The following is a 25,911-nucleotide window of genomic DNA, read 5'->3' as shown; positions in this document are numbered from 1 at the left end:
CATGTACATGTTTGCAATGGTTTTTCTTAAGGTCTAAAATACTGCTAACAGATGTGAACAGTCACATCACAGAAGTAGTACACAACAGCCAGTGACGGGAGAGAGTAAGTTTATCAGGTGGTCCAAACTCTTCTCTGACAAGCTTTTTCTGCCAGAGGGGACATCAGGACAAACACTAAAATCCCACCTAATCAATACAAGTTACGTGTGTGTGTGTGTCGCACACACACACACAAAACAGACCATGACTCGTGCCACTATGTCTGCATTTTTGTATTTTGTTGGTGAAACTTTTTTTTTAAAATGTCAGTCTCATTAAGAATTCCACTTAATTTTTTTCAAATATTAACTTATAATTCACCTGAGAAAGAAGTTGCCTTACAGAAAGAAAAATAGATTGTGTGGTTGAAAATAGATTATGTGGTGTGAATAAGAATCTGGACCAATTGTTAGATGGAAATATCTGTCTGCATTTTAATCACTAGAACACGTGCACTGTTGGCCAAATTCTCTGCTGGTGTTAGTGCCGTTTCAGCCATTTATAAAAGCAGAGAATTTGATCCTACACATTAAAATGTTCACCAGGTTCCAGTCTAAAATATACCCAAACTCATGCCCCAATGTTGCAAACACTTATGCCCATGCCTAGCTGTAAACCTGGGAGTAGTCCCATTGAAGTTAATGAGATTACTCATGTGTTTAAGGTTAGGCATATGCCTACATTTTTGCAGGATTAGGGTCTCTAATTATTACAAAGACTAAATAAGGAATGAAAAAAATCTCTTGAGAACAAAGGACAAGCTTTTCACACTTTAAAGAGGGCATAACAATTTTAACTTAGATCATTAACACAGATATAGTAGAATACAATTAAAAAAAACTGAACACACTAAGAACTGAATTTCGGAGCCGGCAAAACTATGTATAGCATTCTACAATTACTAATTGAATTCACTATAATTTGGTAGAAACCTTTATATGCTGCTGCTGTATATTTTATATACAAAAATAAAAGTTTGTAATGCACTGCAAAAAAGTACATACAGGAGTACGTTTCACATGTGCACAGACTGCCCAGTAATATACACAATTAGATCATCAAAACACCAGTTGCTGATTAAGTCTTAGGTTGAGCTTAAGTGAAACTTTTCCCACAGACGTGAACGTAAAGTCTAGATATAAGTGTAGTTGTCTAGAAAAGCTTTAGTTAGAACAGTTATTTAAAATTATTACTACAGAATTATTTACATATTCAAGCTAAACAACGTCTACAAGTATTTTATATAATTCAAATAAAATTCTTAAACTATACTACGGCTTCCATTTTTTTATAATTTACAAAATACATAAAATGTAAGATCAGACATTTAAAAAACCCTAACTTTTAAAAACAAAACATGGCCATTAAGGATAGCTCTGCTTTAATCAATAATTTGCTTTGTTTTGATATTTTTCTTCTATAGTAATTAAAAATTAGATCTAAAGATATTCCACCTCATCTTTATAATGCAAGTAATAAATTAACAAGAATAACTTACTTACATTGTAAATCAAAAATAACTTCTAAACAATATTTTATTTTTTACAATGGTCTCTTAATTGCACAGTATTATATCTGTCCGATAGCAATATTAAAAAGTCAATTGGATATTTTTTAAACATTCTGATATTATGATAGCCATGTGCCAGTATTTCAGTCCTAACACACTCAAATCTTCACCAGACAAATGTTTTGGTAATTGCTTACTGTGGCGATATTGGTGCCTAGACTTGAAAACCTTCACATCCACCATCCCAGCCAAGAATGCTCCTTCATAAGTCTGTCACTTTCCTAAGGTAAAGGCTGCAGAGTTTTAGGTTTGACTAAATAAAAGATACTCTGGTTTTCATCCACATCTTTATTTTTAGATGATATTCTCCTCCTACCCCTAAGGCCAAACTCTCCTCTTCTCTTTGTATATTCACATACACCTTCCAAGAAGGGCCCAAAACACAGCAACAATTCACTACCTGACCTTCTAGTGTGAGTGCCACCTGTAGTCACTCTAAGCCTGAACAATATTTTATTAGGCTGAATGTGAAACTTTCAGCTCTGCCATCACAATTGCTAGGGTTTGGTTTGGTTTGGTTTGGTTTTTTAATTTAGGCATACTGGACAGAAGAGGTTACCTGCAAAGTCAAGATTTTACCTCAGAAGAACAGTAGTTGGTTGTAACTGAGATTTAAAGATAAAAGGAACAATTCTTTAAAAATCTTACACAGTGGGAACAGTGGTTAACATTGGCTTTGATATAAAATATGGGCCAAACTCAGTCTTGGTGTTATTTCACTGAAGTTAAAACACTAGAGGAAAAAGAATTGCCTATGCACGGTTAATTAATTTTAAAAAGGTATCTATTAAAAAGCTAATATTGACAATCTAGCTAGATAAATAAAAGTTGTGAGTAGATGTATTTTGGAAATGTGTACCCTTTAAAATATTGTGCATCTATAAAAGCAGTGTTTTATTTTTAAAATACACATTTACCATAAATTATATCAAAATAATTCTCCTAAAAATACTGCAGACAAAGTAAAATGTTCCCCTCTCTTCAATGAGGCATAAGGCTTTGCTCTGAATACTTTATCCACACATGAAAGCCATATTATTCAAACAGAGCAAAGTCAAGCAGTCAATATCCCAGTTTGACGTCTTAAATATATATATAAATCACACCTTATTTTACAGTTATATTATTTGCATCAATGCATTTAACATAAAACAAATGTAAAGTTTCACAGGTATTATCACTGTCCTATAGGTACTGGTGTGTCATTTCTCTAAGCTATTAAATAGCTAGAGTGAACTCTTCCCGGATGACGAGCTCATGGAAGGTATTGCTCATTTGCTTTTATTACTCGCAAAGAGAGATATACCAACAGGCAATATTTTGTCAGCAGTAAATTTCCTTTGCACAATATACCAAAGCTTGAATTGAACTAGCATATCATGATACAATATTAAAAGCTGCCAAATAACTCTTGTTCTTACATGTTGTAAAGCAATTTTAGTGCTTTAGGACAAAGCACAATTTGATATGGTATAAAAGAATGCTTCTAGCAATGAACTTGCTTTAAATGATTCAATACTGTATTAAATATACAAGGAAGCATCCAATGCTGATAGCTCTTATCTGTGCACTGCAGCATACAGTGCCATGTTACTCCTCTCACCGTTTTAATAATGTGGCCAAGACTAATGATTTAATATTATATATCAAATTGCTACATGTATTTGGAGACTTTCTGACTGAAAAAATAAAAAAATGAAATGCATTTATTACATATACATCTCTTCAAATGTTTAAAGGAATTCAGCTTTTGGTAGAAGTAAATTCATACATACAAATAGAAATGTAGAAATGCAGTAGAGACAAAACTCTAGTATAATCCTTATTAAAACAGATGCACCTACACTATCGTGTACTACTTACAAGTGTAATGTGATTAAAAAATCTTAGTGTACAACTAAGACAAGACTCACTTACTGTTTATAACCTCAGAGTCGCATTTTACTGACCTCTACATTAAAACATGTTCTACAGATAGTGACCAACAAAATCAAGGGAAAAAATATTGTCAGAGGTGAACAGGTTTGTCCCTTAAACTACTCAGGATAGCTTATGTACAGCACCACCTGTATTCTGTTACAACGGATAGATGAATGTAGATCCCACCTCAAAAAATCAACCATAAAAGCTATAGAGAAGAACCCTTTCTGAATTAAGTTTGCTGAACATGGTTCAGATTATTGAATACGTCTATAAGCTCAATGCTTTTTAGAAGCATTTACTGTATACCCTAATCCTACTTCTTGCAACACACAGTGCCACACAAGTAGTGAAAATGTTTTCCTATTCAAAAGGTGCTTGGACATTATTTTCAGGCAGCATTTTACCTTTATTTTAGTAAGTTCACATTAGGTATGTTTTAGAAGGAAGAAAAGGCCAATAGCTTTGTTAAAAACAAAATTATAAAAATATGAAATTGAGACAGACACTTATCTAAATAAATTACTGTAGTTTTATTTGTCTAACTCTATTCTAGATTGAAATCTATTATTTTAAATAAGGGATAAAATGTTGCCCAAAAGTCTAATTATAGTTACACATTTGTGTTTTAACTAGATCTACAAATCAAAATAGTTCTCAGTTAAAAAGATACAATTTGTATCAACAGTATAGGTACTTTCTGGTTCTTCAGGGCCTTACTTTAAATTGCAGCAAGTGTATCAAAATTATCATCAATTATATTGTAAACCAGTGAATTAACAACACTGAATGATGTTACTCTACATGGAATCCTAAAACTATAGGCAACTGACTATATCATGTAAAGACAACCCTCTGTCAATGATTGCAAACCCTGTATAAAAAAAAGTTTGAAGCAATAGTAAAACCCATGACTTAAAACCAGAAATATCCCTTATTAATACTAGAACAGACTATTTTAATCTGTTTCTATAGCTATACTATTTGTGGCAAGAATTTAGGCCTACGTAATACAACAGGCCACAACTTAACTTCTAGAACATATACAGTATCTTACAAAAAGGTTTAAGTTATCATTTTCAGCTACAATACCATTACCATAGTGCAGTTAATAAATGTTGCATATCCTCAACACACAAAACCATCTCAGGCCAGCCTTAATAAATAGCAAGAAAATTGAACATTATCTTAAATACAAAACTTGCATTGAGAATATTTAGATTCGTTTAAAAACAGGTAATATTTTATGAAAAAGCATATTTTATCCAGTATACCTGTGTACAAATACAATTTAAAAAGAAAAAAAAGATGAATATAAAACAATTTAATGGAATCCTAAACTTTCAGTTCCATTTCTACCGACCAGAAGCACCAGAGCTGGATAACAATGTATCTGAACTGAAACATTCATGGCCTGATTTTAGGCAGTTCTGAGCAGCTGCAGCTTTTATTGGATTCAAAGGAAGTTGCATATGCTCAGAATCTTTGCAAATCAGACCACCAGGCTTTGCCTTATCCAAAATGTAATGGAAATGAGTTCCTTTACTTTTGATTGCATCTGCTCTTATTAAATCAACTGAATCAAATCATTAAAAACTATTCTTAAAAGAGCAATGAAAAGTGCCATACTGTAAATTACTAATATATCGTTACCCATTTCAACTTTAACTGGTAACTTAATATTTTATTCAAAAAATAAAGTTAGTGCCATAGTAAATCTTTGTTTTCTATAAATAAATGATTATAGCACAAAGAAGCCCACAAAATAAATAAATAATAATAAATTAATTGCTGTTTAAAGTTAAAATTAAGCTTGGCTTGACAATTGTTTGCCAGGTCTATTAAAATTCTTTCAATTTTTTGTAGATTCTTTTAATGCCTTGCAGCTGAAGGACAAACATCCAGTAAGTTAATAAAACATGTAACAAAAAAGGTAGAAAGTGCTGCATATAAACCCCTGATGCACCAAAGATTATTACTGGAGACCACAGATAACATATACACACATATATTAAAACTCAGACTGGAAAGATTTCAGTCATGAACATAACTTAAAACCATTTAAAAATTTCAAGTTAGAATGTAAAACAAGCCTGTTACTTCCAATGCATGGGGCTATACATACAGATTCCATGATACTGTATTTTCACATAAATGGATTACTGTATAACCTCCTTGCTGAGAAGGAGATCACATATGCTATTGTAGCAAACCTCCCTCAGCATTAAAGCTGAACTGAAAACTACTAGACACCACAAAGATGCATCATCTTTCAATAACCTATCTGGGATTTTTCCACTAAAATGGCTGCAGCAAGTTGCTGAGCATCTGTCATGTGAGGATTCCTTTTCATAACAATTCTCACAAGATCAGGAGGGAAGATGTTGCATAAGTTTATATAAACCTTCTCCCGTGTGTCTTGATACCTTGGAGGATCTTGAGGGATTCCACAATAAGGTATGCACCAAGTCTGGTCTTGCTGCTCAGGTAAACTTTGGAAGGCGAACTGCTCGTAACATGGCTGAGTGGGGTTACTAGGCAAGGAGTAAGTCTGACGATAGCCGTACGCATCAATCCCATAACTCTGCCTATCCCAACTTCCAAGCCCATCTTGGCTGGAATAAGGCTTTCTTTGTCTTAACGGAGAATTATCATATAAACGTGAGTCTGAAATGCTATCTATTCTTGTGGATACAAGGGCCCTCCCCAGACGCACGGTCTTTGAATGTTGCAAACTTTGAAGAGCAGAGTAGTCATTAGGGCAACTAGAACGAGCACCAACTGTAGGATGCTGTAGATGTACAGACATGTATGGAGTAGGAGGTTTGTGATGATGCTTTGGTTCTTCATGACTGTAACTTTGCACTCTTGTTAAAGGATCATGGTAACTCTGCAGGAAGGGCTGTGAATTAAGGCGGCTATGTGGGTGCACATGTTGGCATTTTAAGTTCTCTTCTAATTGTGGGTCAGGTGAACTCATATAAGACCGATCATTGTAACCCACATAGGAATCGCTACTACCACAGCTCATACTACCTTCACTGCTACAATCAGAAGCTACAGAGCTAATCCTATAATCGGTGTCTAAGGAGAAACGCCTTTCAGGACTGCGTGGACCAGAGATACTTAGATTTGAATAAGCGTTCAGCATAGAGTAGTAGCCTACGTCCACCGGAGACTCACATTTTGGGTACTGCTCATAAGGCATCGGCGTTCCATGATTTTTGGTTGCCATCATCATTGGAGGATATTGTCCCTGTGGTCTTTGATCCTGAGGTGGGAAATGAACCCCGGATGGAAGGCCATTGCTTAAAGGTGCAGTACTTTGGGGTTTTACAACTGAAGAATTTGGTAAACTAACTAAAGAAGGAACAGACCTGGTTTCCAATTTGTTTTTGGTGGGAAGCTTTTCCTCCAAGTCTTGGTAGACTTGAGTCCTTATACTAGGATCTGATTGCCTCTTTGGAGCAGCACGTTTGAGATCAGAAGTGCCATCAATCTTAGTGCTACAAGGAACACTGTTGCTTTTTACCAGTCCTCCTTCACTTGCAGCTTTGGCAGCTGTGCTTCTAGACATGGCTCGAAGTTCATCAGCGACAGACCGCTGAGGTTGATTTCCTCTTTCTGGGTGGTAGTATTTGCATTTGTGTCCATAGGTACATTTCTTTCCTATTAAAAGTTATACAATTTGAGGTAAAAAAGAAAAGAAAAAAATATTTAGCCATTTGAATTGGAAGCTCTCAATTTTTTAAAATTTGTGAGTGAATTGAAAAGATTTTTGAACTGTGTCTCACCGAAGTGAGGCTTTGAAACCTACTTTCTTGCTCTGTGGAAAAGATTCTGGTAATGTTCAAAAAGGTAAAAGACCTATACAGCACTAGTTTGAGACAGTGCAAGCAGGAAATATTCACTAGACTTGACAATGTATCTCAATTCTGTCCTGAAACATCCCTCCTATGCTTCCACTTTCTAATCCTCTGCTCTCCTAAACTGAGCATTACGTGGAATCCAATCTTGCTTTCATTTGAGATCTATGGTTTTGAACCCCACTCTTCCTACCTCTCCAAAATGTAATTTTCTGACTACTTTTAAGTAATATCCACAACCTTTACATTTTTAATTCATTTAATTTAAAGGAAAAGTCTTCCATGAGGTATCGCCAGTGAGATGAACTAAATATTATGCATGTGCAATAATCAGTCTTCATGCATGTAGACCTCATGGTTGTCAGTGTGATCAAACCAGTAACCCCTGGCACCAGAAGCTTAAGCTGCTAACATTTCAGTTGAAGGAGTCATTCTTTATCATGTAGGAAGCTGTTTTTGGAGTGGGAATTTTTTGTAATTCCCCATCCCCACGTGTGCTTCAGTTTCCCCTATAAGTTGCATGGCTACCCAATGGATGGGTGGATGGGTGGAGAAAGAGAGATGACACACACAACGACACTAAATTTGCTCTCAGGGAAGGCTAGGAGACATTGGTGTCTCCTATGTGTCACCTCCCGGACTGGGTGGAATGAAGTGAGTCATTAAAGAACTCGCTGAAACCAACCTAGATCAACAAGGGGTCTAGAGAGACAACATAACATTTTCAGCAGCAAAGGTGAGTAGAGACCCCAGCTCAAGAACAAAGGACGTGAAGATGCGAGGTGGAAGATGAGCATGAGCTCTGAAAGACGTTTGGGAGCTCTCACTTGGGAACTAACTGAGGAGGTCAGACAGAGACACACAGCTTGAAAATGGAGTTCACTAGAGCTTGGCTGGGGCACTGGGCTGACCTAAGGATTTTCTATGCTGTGTTCCAGTTGACTAGTAAACCTTACTGTTTTGAAAATGCTGCTTGAGTGTCCCTGTAAATGCTTGGTCAGGTGCTTCAATCCCCAAAGAGCAAACAAATTTCTGACAGCAGTCTGTCTCAGTTGAGCACACTGAACAAAGCACATGGTGTGAAGGAGGGTGCTGAAGCCCAGCGTTTCAGCCTAAGGAGGTGGTGAGGCTGTATAGCTTTGAAAGAAGAGTGAGAGCCCTGGGGAGTCTGGCCCATCAAAGGGGTTCCTCCAAAAGATTGTTCTATAGTTGTGGGCATAGCACCGATCCTGTGGATCCGCAACAGTGGGGTCATGATCACAGCCAAAAAGCTAATGTATTACATACTTTCACATTAGACTAGCTTGTCCTGAGTGTCTGCAGGCCAGGGAAGTTCAAGTTCCATCTGGGGTATCACTTTATAATGCACTGTGGCCACATACATTAGACACAATGGTACCCTAAATCAGACTAAAATCTCTTCTGCACTTTAGATGACCAAGTCTAGCTTGCCTTGCAGGAGGAGCACGTAACATACTGGCTTAGTCAATGTGAACATATCTCCTTGTAGCGGCTGGCCCCAGTAACTAACATCCTGGTACTTACTGATGGCTAATGAAGTCATTTATTTAGCTTAAGTGGTTGATACAAATACTAACACATTCTTTTCCAACTGATAAATGAATAAGACATGTCAGCAGAAATCTTGGCTCCACTGAAATCCATGGGAAAACTCCCACTGACTTCAACAGAGTCAGGATTTCAGTACTTGTCAATATAAGATAGCTCTGTAAAAACATCTTATTTTTATTGGCACAGCTATAAAGAAAGGAAGCAGTTTGGCTTGTATCTCTAACTATACAATAAATTTTGTATTTAAATCAAGTTACCATATGGACATGGTTGCTTCTTATGTTCTGGTACAATAGGTTTCTTCCTTAGAAAATTGTCAAGGCTTGGGCCATGACGGCCAAGAGGATCATCAGGAGGCATGAACCTATAACATACAACAAACGCATAAAAGAACTGAACACATTTCATTTTCATGTTCCTGTTGCAATCAAATTATATCTGTGGACTACCCGTTACAATTTATCTGTCATACGTTATGTCAGCTTTATTCTAAAGTAGTAAACATTTTCCAGGAAAGGGTTTAACAAAGAAAACCCACATTTTGCAACTAAGAGGAAGTTGTCAAATCAGGACTATTCAACAAATGATTTAGTTCCAACATGTAGTTTCGAAAGACTGCTTCTGCACTACAGCATCTGCTTGCCAGAAACCCTCCCCCCAAAAAAAATTCCAAAAATATACTCCCTGTCTGTCCTGCAAGCTATTTCACAGTCTGCAGGACTATGCAACATATCACAGCAGTGCCCTATAACCAGCAGCACCGGCCAAAATTTTTAAAACTGAGTGCCTACATCAATATTTAAGCCTGTAACAGAAGTGGCCTGATTGTTCGAGGTGCTGAGCAACCCCTACTCTTCCACTGGGGTCAACAGGAGCTGTAGGTGATAAGCATATTTTAAGTTTATGCCACTTCTATTTAGGTGGTTAAGGGGAGTTATTCCAAAAGAGATAGTCCTGACTAACTCAAAGTGGCACCTTTATTCTGGAAAAAAAAGTCTCCACTAATGGAGTTAATCAGGAACAGTTAATCTATTTTAAATTCACACCCGACCTTGTTCAAGATTAACCTTCATGTGTTGAAATGCCCTAATTTAAAAGTTAAAAGGTTAAAATGTTTGTCTTAAACACAAGAAAGGTCATATTGGGTCACACCAAAGGTCCATCTAGCCCACTACCCTGTCTTCCAATAGTGGCAGGTGCCCCAGAGGGAATGAACAGAACAGGTAACTCTCAAGTGATACTTCCCTGTTGCCCATTCCCAGCTTCTGGTAAATGGAGGCTAGGGACACCATCCCTGCCCATCCTAGCTAATAGCAATTGACGGACCTATCTGCCATGAACTTATCTAGGTCTTTTTTGAACCCTAAGAAATTTTATATAATCTGCAAATTTTGCCATGTCACTGTTTACCCCTTTTTCCAGATCATGTATGAATATGTTGAATTGGACTGGTCCCAGTAAAGACCCCGGGGGACACCACTGTTTACCCCTCTCCATTCGGAAACCCATTTATTTCTACCCTTTGTTTCCTATCTTTTAACCAGTTACCAGTCTTTGAGAGGACCTTCCCTCTTATCCCATGACAGCTTACTTTGCTCAAGAGCTTTTGGTGAGGGACCTTGTCAAAGGCTTCCTGAAAATCTAAGTACACTATATCCACATGCTTACTGACTCCCTGAAAGAATTCTAGTAGATTAGGGAGGCATGATTTCCCTTTACAGAAATTACGTTGACTCTTTCCCGACAAATTATGTTCATCTATGTGTCCAACAATTCTGTTCTTTCTTATGGTTTCAACTAGTTTGCCCCAGTACTGAAGTCAGGCTTGCCGGTCTTAGAAATGACTAAAGATTCTTTGTTGTTCACAGAACAGCCAAAGCAAAACTATCACCTAGGTATTTTATACTATAGAATACACTCAATATACAAAGTATCTGAGCATCATGGGAATTACATGGACCCAGTAAGTAGTCTAATCCTTTTTCAATCTTTGGGTGCTTTCCAGGAAGGTGGGAAAGGTAAATAATACATTTTGATAGTGGTTATTACCATTATGGAGAGCATTGGCAAAAAGCAGAGGTTTAGGTTGAAGGTTTAGAAGATTAGGAGCAAAGCCTGGAACTACAACATCCTTTTATTTTCTCATGTGTAGCTAATAATTTTTATGGAACCTAACATGTTAACGGAAGCCCTCAAAGTGCCCTTTTTCCATTAGTTTTCTAACAAGCGGTACAAAAATCAAGGCTACTTACTTGTCATTGACAAATGAATACATCAACAATCGCTCATCTATGAACTTCTTCCATTCTGGCTTTTCATTAGCTAGATCCCTGTAGTTATCATTAGACACAATGATACCATCTGACTCAAAGGCCAGCTTCACTATGAATCTGTCATCATAGCATACCACCCTTCTCCCCTGCACACGACGGGATGGTGTAAACACCAGAATTTTCTCTTTTTCTAACTTGCGCAGGATTTCTTGATCTAGAAGTATTAAGAAATGGTCAAAGATTTAACGTCTGAAGTGAAATCAGGAATTAGTTCATCTTTACAGACCTTAGGGTTGAGGCAAAAGGTCAAAAAGTGTTTAGGGCCAAAATATGCCTCACCTTAAAATAGTTATAATTCAGTAGAAAACATCTGATGTACATTTTAAATTTACATTAAATCAACCAATATGTTTAAAAAAATAAATTAATTCTACACCATTTTTATCAGATCATCAGAGAAGACTGCGTTTTGTGCTCCCTTTGCTAGTTCTGCAGCAGTTAACAGATACACTATTTCCTAAGTTTGGTTGTTAGAAAAGTAAAAATCTCAAACTGCTCTGATGTCAGGAAGAGAGCTCACACGAGGCAAAGGAGCTCCCTACTCTGCCCGGAACTGCGTGGCCATGTCCTATTGTATCCTGACTGTAATCTAGGTTGTCCAGTGACCGCATTCTTAAGTAAAGATAAATCTCTTCATCCTCACTTGGTACTCGCTGAGGTTAAGCTTCTGAAATTGTCCCAGTAGTCCATATTAATGGAGCCTTCTCTCTCCACAAGTGATTGACAGACAGATATGAAGGAAAAAAAAATCAGCAGAAAGATGACTCCCCCACAAGGAGTCACTGGTACTACTGCGCACAGGAACCCATTTTCCAGCCTGTTATGAAGTCTGGTATTGTGGACATTACATTGCCTCCATTTCTCAGAAACATGCAGACTCTAAACTACCTTCTGACAGGGCCCACAAAAAAGCTGGCTTCACAGCTGCGTCACCAAGTTTCAGAACAAATTCAAGTTTCCATCCGTATTGTCAAATGAATAATGATATAGAATTTGTCTCCCTTCTCTAAAGGTCAAAATGTCTCATTTCCTTTCAATCCACAAAAACAGGCCAAATCAAAACCACAGAAGCTCCTTGATCCTGTTAAATAAGGGTATTTAACACCTTGGAGAAACACCTTGGATCACAAAGGCATTTTCTCTGTTCCTTGTGTTGACGAGCTCGATAGGCTTACAAGCAATTTTTGACCTCAGATAGCTAAACTGCTTTTTGGAGTACAGAAAACTCATGACAGAATCTCTTCTGCCTGGAACAAAGATGTCATAGGAAGAAATGCTGGCATTAACAGATCTGTAAGATTTGTATTTGGTGTATCAATTGTTCTACTCATTAGAAATACATAAGATTCAAAGACTAGTGTTTTCAGAACCCAGTCCTCCTTTTCAATCTTCCTATTGCCGAATGACATTAAAATTTTGAATGGAATAGTAGCTGTTCTTCATCATGGCAGGATTCAAGTTCTATCATATTTAGAGGACCACTGATAAGGCAAAAAAAGCTGTGCTTCAAAGATTATGTCCTGTTCTTCAATCACCACCATTTTTACACCTATTCCATCTAAGACCTCTTCAAAACTCAGGAAGGCCACAAGTTCCAGCTGAGTTTGAATGCAGAAATTATTTCACAAGATTTATCAGGATACAGATCTCAAAATGTAATTGTCAAAGGATAACTGTGATTAAGTGGTTGTGTTTCCAGTGGGGATCAGTTCTTGGCCCTATGCTATTTAACATTTTTATCAATTACCTGAAAGAAAACAAAATCATCACTACTAAAGTTTGCAGATGACACAAAAATTGGGGAGTGGTAAATAATGAAGAGGACAGGTCAGTGATACAGACTGATCTGGATGGCTAGATAAACTGTGCATAAGCAAACAACACAGGTTTTAATATGGCTAAAGGTAAATTTATACATCTAGGAACAAAGAATGTAGGTTACACTTGCTTAATGGGACACTATCATAGGAAGCAGTGACCCTGAAAAAGGCTTGAGTGTTCCAGCTGAACATGAGCTTCCAGTGTGATGCTGTGGCCAAAAGAGCTAATGCGATCCTGAGATGCGTAAATAGGAATCTTGAGTAGGAGTAGAGAAGTTATTTTACCTCTATATTTGGCACTGGTGCCACAGCTGCTAGAATACTGTGTCCAGTTCTGATGCCCACAACTCAAGAAAGATGTTGATAAATTGGAGAGGGTTCAGAGAAGAGCCACAAAAATTATTCAAGGACTAGAAAATATGGCTTATAGCAGGGATGGGCAAACTTTTTGGCCTGAGGGCCACATCTGGGTATGGAAATTGTATGAGGGGCCATGAATGCTCACAAAATTGGGGGTTGAGGTGCAGGAAGGGGGTAATGGCTCCAGCTGGGGGTCTGGGCTCTGGGGTGGGGATGAGAGGCTTGGGGTACAGGAGAGTGCTCCGGGCTGGGACCGAGGGGTTCAGAGGGTGGGAGGGGGGGGATCAGGGCAGGGGCACAGCAGGAGGTCAAGGGAGCAGGTTCTGGGTGGCATTTATCTCAAGCAGCTCCCAGAAGCAGTGGCATGTCCCCCCTCCAGCTCCGAAGCACAGGCGTGTCCAGCGCGCTGCCCTGTCCAGAGGCGCCACCCCCGCAGTTTGCAGAGGCAGCAGCATTTTCCCCCTCCAGCTCCTACATGGAGCTGGCCAGGTGGCTGTGCATGCTGCCCCATCCGCACTTCCAGGTCAATGGGAGCTGCAGGGACAGCACTTGGGGCAGGGGCAGTGTGCGAAGCCCCCTGACTGCCCCTATGCATGGAAGCTGGAGGGGGGGTCACGCTGCTGCTTCCAGGAGCCATGTGGAACCACGGCATGTGCAGAGCAGGGCAAGTTCCCAATCCTGCTCCACAGCTGGAGCGCCAGAGCAGGGCAAGCCCCAGAGCCCGCTTCCCAGCAGGAGTTTGAGGGCCAGATTAAAACATCTGACAGATTGGACATGGCCCATGGGCTGTAGTTTGCCCACCCTTGGCTTATAGCGATAAACTAAATATAATGAGCTCTTTGGAGTCTAACAGAGAGTAGATGATTAAGGGGTGACTTGATTACTGTCTACAAGTACCTACACGACAAACAAATATTTAGTAACAGGCTCTTCAGTCTAGCAGAGTAAGGTATAACATGATCCACTGGATGGAAGTTGAAGCTAGAGAAATTCAGACTGGAAATAAGATATACATTTTTAGTGGCTATAATAACTAACCATTGGAAAAATTTACAAAGGATAGTAGTGGATTTTCTATCACTGACAATTTTTCAATCAAGATTAGATGTTTTTCTAAAATATATGCTCTAGGATTTATCTGGGGGAAGTTCTACAACCTGTGTTATACAAGAGGTCAGGCTAGATGTTCACAATGGTTCCTTCTGCCCTTGGAATCTATGACTCTGAATAAGGAAACTCCCCATAGACTTGTTGCAAAAGATAACTGTGAAGTGCCTCTGTTCTACAGAAGATGCAAGGATATGCTAGCAATATAGACTTCTGCGCTTTCTCCACTTTTTACTTTTCCTCCCATTGCCAAGGTGCTGACAGAGACACAATTGAACAAGGTAAAATGGATTCTTAAAGCTCCAGAAAGAACCTACTGACTCTAGGCTTGGCCTCTTTCTCAAAATCCTCTGTTGCAGGGCTCACCCCACCATCATAATCTATAGCCACAGCTTGGGATGAATGAAGTCTGAAGATCAAAAGCTGTCTGACTGATGTCCTTCCCAAATCTCCTACACAAATAACTACTGACCAGCACAACTGAACCTGCCCTTTATGACATGCTGATAGGAATATTTCCTCTGAGTTACAAATATCTTATTTTCTTATCTTCAGTGCAGCCTATCATAAAATCAGTCTTAGTACTTCAGAGAGACAGATCCTCCATTTAATGCTATGATGGGATATAACAAATGTTTCCAGGTGGTAGCTCATCCTTAATAAGGAATGTTCTAAAAGTAGTTGAGCAAATAAAAACTCAAATTCTGCAAAGATTACTCCATTTTGGCAGTGAAGTCTGGTGCTCAAAATACTGCTACTTTTCTTTAGAAACTACGCTGACTATTCATTTGAGCCTTCTTTTATTTTAGGTGGCATTTTTAGGAGCCATTTCTTCAACCAGAAGGCAAGGACAAATGGCAGCCTTTATTGCAGAGTTTGTTTCATTATCTTTTGCCTTGAACGAGTGGTCTTGAGAACTCTATTCAGCTTAACTAGCCTTCACATTGAATCAAGAAGCTTCCCTCCCTCTCTTCTGCCGTAATCCAAAATGTGATAAGGAGAAAGGATCCTGCCCTGGTGTGAGTTCTTCATTTTTACCTGGGAAGAACAAGCACATTCAGATCAAATTGTTTTCTTTTTCTATGTTTTGGAGCACCAAAAAGGCAAAGCAGAACACCAGTTTCTCAATGGAGTCTTTCAGCTTTCTCTAAATGACACTTCCAAGAGGGGTTCCATTTGTTACCCAAAAGGGAGGGGACTTTCTGGCCACAAAAGCAAGTAGTTTCTGTAAGAGTCTCTTGTCCCTGTAAACAGATCTCTTCAATTTGCACTCCACTCAAAGCAGCCACCTAGAAGTCCATCTTCTATAGAAGACAATATTGAGTGGATTTCAGTGCACTGGCTGACTCAAGACTTTTGGAGTTTTCACTCAAGACTTTCTAAGACTAAATTTAGTAATGTACTACATGAAAAAATAACAGCGCAAGGGGGTATGCCTTTCTCCTCTCAAATGCAGCTCATTGGTACTACTGTTGCCCATCAGTATGTATTACTGGAACTACCTTACAACAAAAAAGGCATTCTTCCCGATCATTAAAATGAATTTGTTTCTGAGCAGCTACAATCATCTACATACTCACTACAATTCTTTCAAAAAAATTTTGTTTTAATGATATACAGCAGATGGATTAAAAAAACCCATAACCTTAAAGATTTAACTAGAAACTTGCAGGGAAAGCTCATCTGGCAAGCACACAAAATAACAGGATCTTGCTGTGTACTGGCCATACATTCCCTTGCCTTTTTCCTCCCTACCTGAAAAGGTCTTAGACCAAAGATGTTTTATTGTATAAAAAAAATAATTTCAAATGGTTTGTTCAGTTAATGCTCATGATTAGTCATTAGGAATCTCTTACTTTATACAAAACATAACTTAAGACAGTGATGTCAGAACAGAGCTTACCTGTGATAAGAGCGTCAGGTCTTGACTGTTCTTTTCTCCATGCTGGCACAAACACTGTAACATCTTTGTGGTGTCTTTCCAAAAACCAGTCTACTGCCAATTTTATTCCTCTACAAGAAAATACTTCTTTGTTCCCATGGCTGAAACAGACATCACAGAAACACTTAATTTCCTGTTTTACAACCATTACTTTCCATGTGATCATGAATCAAGCAGAACATAGCAAACACAGCTGATAATTCTTAGTAATGTTATTAACTTAATCCAGGATTTCTATTGGCAAATTCGGAGTTAATCTGAATTCCCTCCCCAACACTGCCCCTTCCCCCATCAAAGGGAGAAAATCAAAATGAGGAGATAGAGGAAGATAGAAGTAAAGAGCTGCTGTCAAACCAAATGAGTGTTTGTTACACAGTATTGTTAATATATGGTATTTATAATGCACGCATGTATTTAAAGGGAGAGATAGAGTTATTTCAAATGTATATGAAAAAAGACAGTACACAGTTTTAAAAAGATTTTATTTCTGTTTTACACAAGTTTCTTTTTTTCATTTGTACTGTTTTAAAGTACATTTTTAGCCCCCTAAAATATTGTACTGTTTACCCATACAGGGTCATTTTGGGGAAGTTTGGGAATAAAGCAGGGAGGGAGAAGGTGGCAAACTATTGGCAGGAACAGGGGAAAAAGGGAGTACAGGTTGAATAAGTCTGTTTAGAGCGATGACGTGGCTTTTGGTCTCCCTAGTTACACAGGCTCTCTCACTAGTTGTTATAGAGTGAACTGAGGACCTAGTGTCTCAAGATTCCCAAGATGAAGTATTGAGCCCCATCAAACCATGTCCCTACATTTGGGTTGCCAACCCTCTAGGATTGCCCTGGAGTCTCCAGGAATTAAAGATTAATCTTTACTTAAAGATTACATCATGTGATGAAACTGCCAGGAGTACGTCCAACACTTTGGTAACACAAACCTACATATGGGCAACACAGGGACAGGGTGTAATCCATGCTAGTGTGTGTGGGGTTTCAGTGTAAAGAATTACGTCCACAATCAGACAAATACAACTGTTATCAACAAAGACCTGATCTGGGATCTTCAACACCAAAAGAAAAAAAAGCCTTATTTGATTTACTATTGCCAGGGCCAGCCCCTACAGACAGGATCACAAACTAAACCAGTGTATGACAGAGTCATTTTTGTGTATTTGAGTCTAATAATAATGCTCTTGTTGATTCTCATGTATCCCCATTACAAATTCAGAGGGGAGGATCCTATAAATATCTCTTCCCTACTTTTAGAGCTTCATTAGTACTCATCTGGAACTCTGGACTTAAGTCTGATTATGCAATTTCACATCCCTTATAACTTTGGTACTGCAGTCTATGAAACAATGACCATACTGCCATTGTGACATGCACAATATGCCAGTATAACAGCTTTTTAAAAAAGGAATACCGTAGCTTACACTTATTCTTGATTCTAATTGGCCAAAAGAGAATAATGTGGCTTATTAAAGTTCTTTACAACTCCCCAGAAATAGTAAGCAGATTAATATGCATAAAGGTGAAAGTACCATGATTTAAAGACACACACAAAGCAAAAAGCCAACAGTATGTCCAGTCATCCCACCTTCCACTGAGATGCAATCAGATTTCACATGTTCAGGATGGGTGGGCCTAGTCCATACTTGGATGGGAGACAAATGAGGTTTCATGGCCTAGAACACAGAACACTGGACTGGGAGTCAGGACTTCAGGACCCAAGAATAGTATCCAGGTTTGCTGGGTGACTTTAGGCAAGTCACCTCCCCCATTTCTGTGCCTCGGTTTCCACATCTGTAAAATGGGGGTAATGATACTGACATCTTTTGTAAAGCATGATATAAGAGCTAGGCATCATCATGATGTGTAGTCATTAAAGATCTTACAGCACTTTTCAAAAAGAGTTCTGTGTATGTTCCAGCAACCAGTCCAAATTCCTGGTAACAACCCCAAACTGACCCTTTTTTCCAACAGGGTAAAGGTATTTTTCACTTTCTACAGTAAACAGTTGTTTAATATTGTCATGCTGTGTTAAAGAGCTTTTATGTTTCACATCAGAAATGGCTTCATTTCTCAGATTTACAGGATGAAATACTGGCCTCATTGAAGACAATGGGATTTTGCTATTGATTTCAATGAGGCCAGGATTTCTCCTATACATTTTAAGGCCAGAAGACCATCTATTAGGACTACCTTTGACTTCCTGAATAACACATGCCATAGAATTTCTGTTGTGGGTCAGAAGAGTTTGATATTATGAATTCATATGTAAAGTTTTGGAATGGTGGCCACAGTACACCAATTTTAGATGCTCTGTTGACTACACAGGAGATCATAACTCACTCGAGGTTTCAGCTTTCATAGCTCTCCCTCAGAAGTTTGGCCAACACTATTATTACATAAGTAATGCTTATCCAACAGGAATTCATAAGATGATTGACTACGATATTTATGAGGAAAATATCAGTGTGACTAAAATGTGTAGTGCTCTTGAACACTGCTGTCATGTGCAGCTTTGCCACGGCTTTTAGCTATGCGCTTCCTTCAGCTGTATTTCATGTAAGTGAGAGGACAGGAGATGGAAAATTTTATTTTTCTGCTGCCTGCTTGTCAATATTTGGAAAGTAAGTAGTGTTTGTATTTCTTTGTTAGGGAAGATGATTTTTCAAGTCTAGAAATCTATTCAAAGATGAGCAGCAGACTTTAAAAATGTAAACAAAGGTACAGACTGGAAGAAGTATTTATGACAACATGTCGGAGCCATCTGCGGTGTTCTGCTTTGGTGTTGTTTGCTGAACCAGCTTGATCTAGTGTACTTAGTGGATTTGAGGAAAAGTGTCTATCTGTCCTTTACACTGTGGGTATGAATGATTCTTTTATTCATTTATCCCTCCGGTGTCTTTTTACAATTGCATATACTCATTCAAGTGATAGGTGGTGTTTTAATTTTAAAAAATAGAAAAGCAATAAGATAGTGATATTTTTCTGAGCAAAAACTCTCTGAAGTGTTGCCTATGAGCTAGCACAGTTAAAGAGCTTGTGAGAGTACACGATGAAAACATTTTCACATTACTTTCTTAGCCCTCAGGCTAAAATTTAAAAATAGTGGCTACATATTTTAACTACAACACTAAACCTTCAAATTGTCAAAAATAGTTGTGGTATACTTCTAAAAAGATGACTATATACACTGCATGCATGACTTCAATGGTGCCATGCTGCAATATTCAGATAGCCATGAAGGTCCCATATTTTGTAAGTTATAGAACATTATATTATATATACACATACACACACACACACATTTTGTAATTGCACTGGGCCTTCTAGTTGATGGCCTGCAAACACTTCTATTGTAAAAAGATTCTTAGCTAACTGAAATTTGTTGCACACAAACATTTTATTCAGAGATGGATTTTTATTTTTTTTTTTTAAATCAAACCACAAACTGTAAAGAGAACAAAATATTATCTGGAAACTCTTTCCTTCTCCATATTGACTCACTAATTTTTTTCCTTGCACACTGTGTAAATATATATCGTATATACAATACAGAAATTGCTGTGCTAGATAAGACCAGTGCCCTTCTAGTCTAGTACCCCATTTCTGACAGTAGCTACTACCAGTTGAAGCAGGAGGGTTTCTATCCCTTCAAAAACTTTATTTACTATAACTACTCTGGGTAGTAAACTTGCTTTTCCCTTATCAGATTTTTTTAATCCTGCTAATTTTTTTATCCACAATGCTAACTTGTGAGAACAAGTTTAACAGTCTAATTGATAAAAGAACATACATTTTTCAAACAATGCACAGAGTTGAATTTGCCACATATTCATATATTTTAGTGGAGTTTGTATAGGGGAAGAAACAGTTTCCAGATAAAAAGTGACGAAGAGTCCTGTGGCACCTTATAGACTAACGGCTTATGCTCCAATACGTTTGTTAGTCTATAAGGTGCCACAGGACATTTTGTCACTTTTTACAGAGCTAGACTAACACGGCTCCCCCTCTGATACTAGTTTCCAGATAGTATTTTTCATAATCATTGTGGAAAAGAACTGCTCTACCATTTCAATATCTTAACTACACACACATCTCACTATCGTTTGTAAAGCTGAAACCAGTTAGCACACTAGATTGTATGTTTGACATCTGAAAATAGGTATTTCTGTAAGAAAGATATGGTAACATATAAATAAATGTTTTTGGTAAGTTCACAGGAAGTTTAAATTCAATTGTTTCTCTTTAAATATTTTTTTTCTTTCAGGTCACTTGCTGTTACATTTTAATTTTTGATGCACATTTATATTTTTACTAAGTATAAAAATCCATTTTTACCTAAAACAAAGAAGTTTGCTGTGTATGTTTTGGTGCATTAAGAACCTCTCCATAAAAAAAACAAAAACACACCCCTACCCCCTACAGTTCTTAAAAACATGGAGGCGGAACAAAAAAAACAAAACGAAACAAAAAACAACTTACTAATTTTGCCCTTTTCCCATTTGGCAAAGGAAAAATTTTCCCGTGAACATTCCTGGATTTGGCTCTCCCATGTTTGCTTCATTCTGTGTGTATAAGCATTTTTCTATATCTCTGGGAACAGCATGTTAGGCTACTGTCCTACAAATACTTAGATTTTTTTTTTTTAAAACGAATGTATGGTTACATGCTAAATATCCCAAATAGCCAGGGGACCCACAGTAGTACCATACGTAAAGGAGACTTTTAGAATATTATTCTTTTTAGGACCAGAAATGTTTCAGAGATGTCCTAGAATGTGTTATGCTAGGTGTACCCATATGTCTGTCATAAAGCCTCACTGGAGCATGTGATAACAGGCATATATAATTTTAAAATATATGTCAGTTTGTATTTTATTTTTAAATATCCTTTGGAATCTCTTAAAAAAAAAGTTGCAAACTGACATTTTTTAAAAGACCACTTACATGAGCTCACTCTGTACTCCTGTGAGGGTTCAGTAACTAGCACAGAGCACACTGGGGCATCTCTTGAAGCAAGAACCATCCATCTACAACTTGGAGAGTTCTAAAAGGATTTTAAGAGAAGTTGCACCCGTAACTTGCTATTAGTGAGATCCTATCCATGTGAACAGTTCTTGCTGGGAAAATAATACTGTATATTCCTGGAAGTGGCCTCAAGATAGTGAAAGACAGCTGGGTACACAGGAACTGCCACATTTGGCCGATGGATAACTGTCATTGAAAGATAAATATCATGACTACCTTAGCACATACTCAGCAAGCAAGGACAGCCAAGCCACTGAGCTTGAGGAACTTTGCTGACATTTGATAGAAATATGCACTTGGATTGTTAGATGGAAATTATATCTAGCTCAAATGAGTGAAGCCAAAACTTTTTGGTTAATAGCAGGTCACCACAGTTATATGGAAGCTTAAAGAAAATGTTATGCTATTGTACATTACTTTTTGTTCTGTTCAACCATGGTTACTTGAGAGTCTAGCATCTGTCAAATGTGGTTCATTTTGTTGCTCTAACTTGTTTTGCTTAAGACGACAGGAGGAGGTAATGTGATTGAGAATATTTTAAAAAGTCAAAGCTGGGAACTGAAGGAAGAAAACACAGTATCTAATAGCTCACTGAAGTCCCAGAAGTGATGTTGGTGGCAAATATACCACGGGCTATTTGGTTATTCTGTGTCTGAGTTTGTGTTATTCTCAGAGGAAGATTTCAGTCAAGCTCTGAAATTATCTTTTTGAGCACAGATGAGCATTTTAATTGTGGAACTGCTTAAAAGAAAAACATTTTTGTAAAATCTGAAATTCTATTATTAAAGAAACAATAATATCCACTTAAGCATTTTCAGACTATAAAATGGGATTAAAGTGTAGAACTAGCAATATGCAGACAAATTAACTTATTTTTTAAAAGTAACTACCTGTGGCTAAGTACTTGTCTTGAATTGTGCTGCTTCTTTTGGCACTGCAAAAGCACTACATGCAGTGTACAGGTCCTATGCAAACAACAACTCTTCATTATTTCTTGGTGTTATGCTGCAGAAGACAGGCAAAGCTCTCCCCCCTGCCTCTTTAGGAGCTGAGAGAAGTGTTTGAATGAAGGAAAGGGAAGAGAGAGAGAGAGAGAGAGAGAGAGAGAGCAGAAAAAGCCCAATTTCTGCTCCCTCTTCCAACTTCTATGAAAAATGGGCCAGCCGTTCTCTCCTCCCCTCTAATCCTGCAACACAGTCCTGTTAAGGTGGAGAAAAGGACCTCCAAGAGCTGCGTCCCTATGAGGTTTGGGAGGAAAGAATGAAGAACCTCTGGAACAGCAAGAAGAGCAAAGATGCACATTGGGCAAGGGGCAGATATGGGACTGGAAGGTGCAGAATTGTTGTGTGGTTGCGTATGTGGAATTGATGTGGGGCTGAGGGTTCAGAGTTAATGTGTATGCTGAGTCACAAAATTGATATGGGGTGTCAATCATATTTCTGATTATAAATTGGCAACACTCATTTTCACATGCATATTGGGATTCAGCAGAGAGTTAGAAAATACATCCAATTGTTTAATTAAAAAATAAATCTTGTGAGTTGGAGCCAGACTCAATTTTTTAACTTGTGCAGCTGGCAATATTGCAGTAGTATATTTTTTAGAAATAAATATTTAGAATATAAACAACTATTATCAGATTAACACATTTTGTTTTTCAAGGGATAGGTCAAATATTAGCCTCAATTATCTGTCAAAGCATTTATTTAAAAAAAACAATGGCAATTTAGGATTATTTAGACTTTTTGATATTGTGAGAAGTATGGAATACTCGTTTCTTACAGAGATACTCCAAGTGGAATTTTTTAAAGGATATAAAACAGGGATTGATTCAAAGATGTAGGCACAATGGGGAGAGTGACAATCAACCAATTTGTAATTCATATTGTAAGAGAATATTGACACAGGTTTTGGTAGCAATATTCAGTAATGGAGAAATGTTTGTTTTATTCTGTTGGCAAAGTGTACTGATGTGTGTAATACAAAATAGTAATATAATCATCTACATGTAAATAACACCTCACAGTATGCAATATCAGTTTTATATAGCACTTTGAAAGGCCATGTGTATCATTGCTTAGATACAGCAGGACTGAACCACAAGTGCCATAGAAGCCTTTTATTTATTATATCTTTTCCATTTGAGGATTTTGGCACTTCCAGTTAGTTTATATAGATGTACAGCAGACAGAGAGGGCAGCAACAATCTCAAAGGAATTTAAAATATCCATTCTTGGTTGCTGCCGGACTTGCTTTTTACAAGTTTTACAATTTACACAAAAAGAAAAATTGAACCTGCAAGAACACTCCAATGACAGTTTCCCATATGTTAGGTGTAACTGCTTATGGTTAACTTCTCCCTTACACCAAGTAACTAAAATCAGTGGCAATATGAAAGCTATGAGAATTAAAGAAAAAAAAACATCCGAGGTGGCCCAGTAAATCTTTTATAAGCATTTATTAGGTAGTACTAAACTACAAACCACCAACTGCAGGCAGCAGCCTCTCTGCCAGGTACCAAAGAAAAAGTTTTAACAAACCAATTCACTACTTCAGCCAATATCTGAAGATAATACAAGAGGACCTGTAATATAAAAGAGGACCAACTCAACCACTGTTTTCAGTTTAGAGGACAAACTACTGGAGAAGCCATGTCAAAATATCAGTTTGATGGATTGAAGGCATCAACATTATTTAAGCCATCAAGATCTCTCCACGTCTCTAGTGATTTGTTAGTCCAGAACCTACCCACAATGTATTTTCCCTAATACACCTATTATCTCTCTCAGATAAATTAGCACTTTCCATTTAGGTTCTATTCTATTCCATCATTGTAGTAGCTAAATGCTATCATATCAAGTGATTATCTCTTCTTGCCTGTGGACACAAGAGTACAGAGAAATAAAACTACAGATCAGACCATTCCTGGAGAAGCGTATGTGTACACGGTAGGTTATGCAAGATGGGAAAGAGGATGCCTCCCCAGATCTTTCATTCCCAGTCAGGAATTATGCACAATATTTTTCAGGAATACAGACATTGTCTCCCGCTAGCTATTCAAAAATAGGCAAGAAGTATCATGGCTCCTTAACGTCAATCAACTAGGTGTAATGAGGAGTGGGGAAAGCATGCACTGCAATGATAGTTGATCAGCCGATTAAGCATAGGCAGGTACTCACCACTCATTCATGCACATCACATCACTGAAACATCTAGATCAGTGGTGCTCAAAAGTCTCTGATTGTGCCCCCCTTACCAGTAATGGACTCTGTCCACACCCCTACTCCATTACTGCACAAGTAGCTCAGCAGAGGATCTTGGGCTGAAGGCAAAGCTGGTAGCAGAACTGGGGATGGGGGCAGAGAGGGAATGAGGGCAGAGCTGGCCTGGGATCGGAGCAAGGGCTGGAGCAGAGCTATGGCTGGAGCCAGGGGCTGGGAGAGGGGCCAGGTAATAGACAGAACGGGGCTGGGTGGCACTCCCTCCCTGTCCCCCCAAGGGGTGATGCCCCACAGTTTATGGGCCACTGATCTAGATAGAGAAATTGTGGCAAAGTCATCCAAAATTCTATACTATAAAACAGCCCAGCCTGTCTGCACCTTGTTCAACATACTTCTGGTTGTAAAAACCAGAATCTAGCCCTATAATTATCATTAGCCTCTTTTATATGCCATGAAAACCCACAAAAGATACTGCAAACTTCTGACTTTTTTGTGCAGCATCTTGGTGCAGAAAAAATATTGTTTTAATCAAATTGGGTTCTATGTAGCACAGCACACATTCAAATTTGACTCATTTCACAGACGTGGTTAAGGCAACAACTGAACATAGGAAAGTCTGCATGTCTGAATTTATATAGAGTTGAGTGTCCATTAAAAATGGATGGCCAAGTTCTCAGTTGCTTCCAAGGGGTATCTGGTGTAACGTGTAGGGAAGTGAGGCTTATAACAAGTTTGCCAGCATTGCTCCCCTCAAACTGCTTTAGTGCTGGGTCAGTAATCAGGTCCAGATTAGAGATGCTGCTCCTGGCACCTAGGGGCCATTTGGGTTCCAGAAATTGCTGCTAGGGATACTCAAGGCACTGGGATCCCTTAACCAATGACCCCTTTTTCCCCTAGTCAAGCCCCATCTGAAAATTCCTGTACACAGAGGTAATCCTTATCATTGGTTCAATCATCTTTATGGCATCTTTGCATCAACAGATTAGCACAAAGCTGTCACAGAGCATGGAGGATTTGGCTTTAACAGTTAAAAAACTAAGAAGGAATAAATCAACAATGAGCAAAACTATAATGGCAGTCTTCCAAACCTGCATCTCAGTTTTTGCTAAAAAGGACACTTCTAAACAT

At 38.1% G+C, this 25,911-nt stretch overlaps 1 protein-coding gene across 4 annotated transcripts in view; it reads right to left on the bottom strand.

Annotated features, from left to right (window-relative positions):
- Window positions 1–668: 668 nt before the first annotated feature.
- ZC3H12C (zinc finger CCCH-type containing 12C) overlaps window positions 669–25,911 on the bottom strand; it is a 59,752-nt gene continuing 34,509 nt past the window's right edge. For all 4 annotated transcript variants that reach the window (XM_030561222.1, XM_030561206.1, XM_030561215.1 and 1 more), the window contains 4 exons: window positions 16,492–16,631; window positions 11,221–11,455; window positions 9,226–9,332; window positions 669–7,199 (listed from right to left, as the gene is read on the bottom strand). In XM_030561222.1, coding sequence (XP_030417082.1) covers window positions 5,803–7,199; window positions 9,226–9,332; window positions 11,221–11,455; window positions 16,492–16,631 — 1,879 coding nt within the window. In that variant the 3' untranslated portion in view covers window positions 669–5,802. The remainder of the gene's footprint in view (window positions 7,200–9,225; window positions 9,333–11,220; window positions 11,456–16,491; window positions 16,632–25,911) is intronic.

The sequence above is a fragment of the Gopherus evgoodei genome, chromosome 1 (assembly GCF_007399415.2).
Source record: "Gopherus evgoodei ecotype Sinaloan lineage chromosome 1, rGopEvg1_v1.p, whole genome shotgun sequence".
NCBI lineage: Eukaryota > Metazoa > Chordata > Testudines > Testudinidae > Gopherus > Gopherus evgoodei.
The sequence above is the reverse complement of the archived record's forward strand: the minus strand, read 5'-3'. Positions and strand labels throughout refer to the sequence as shown.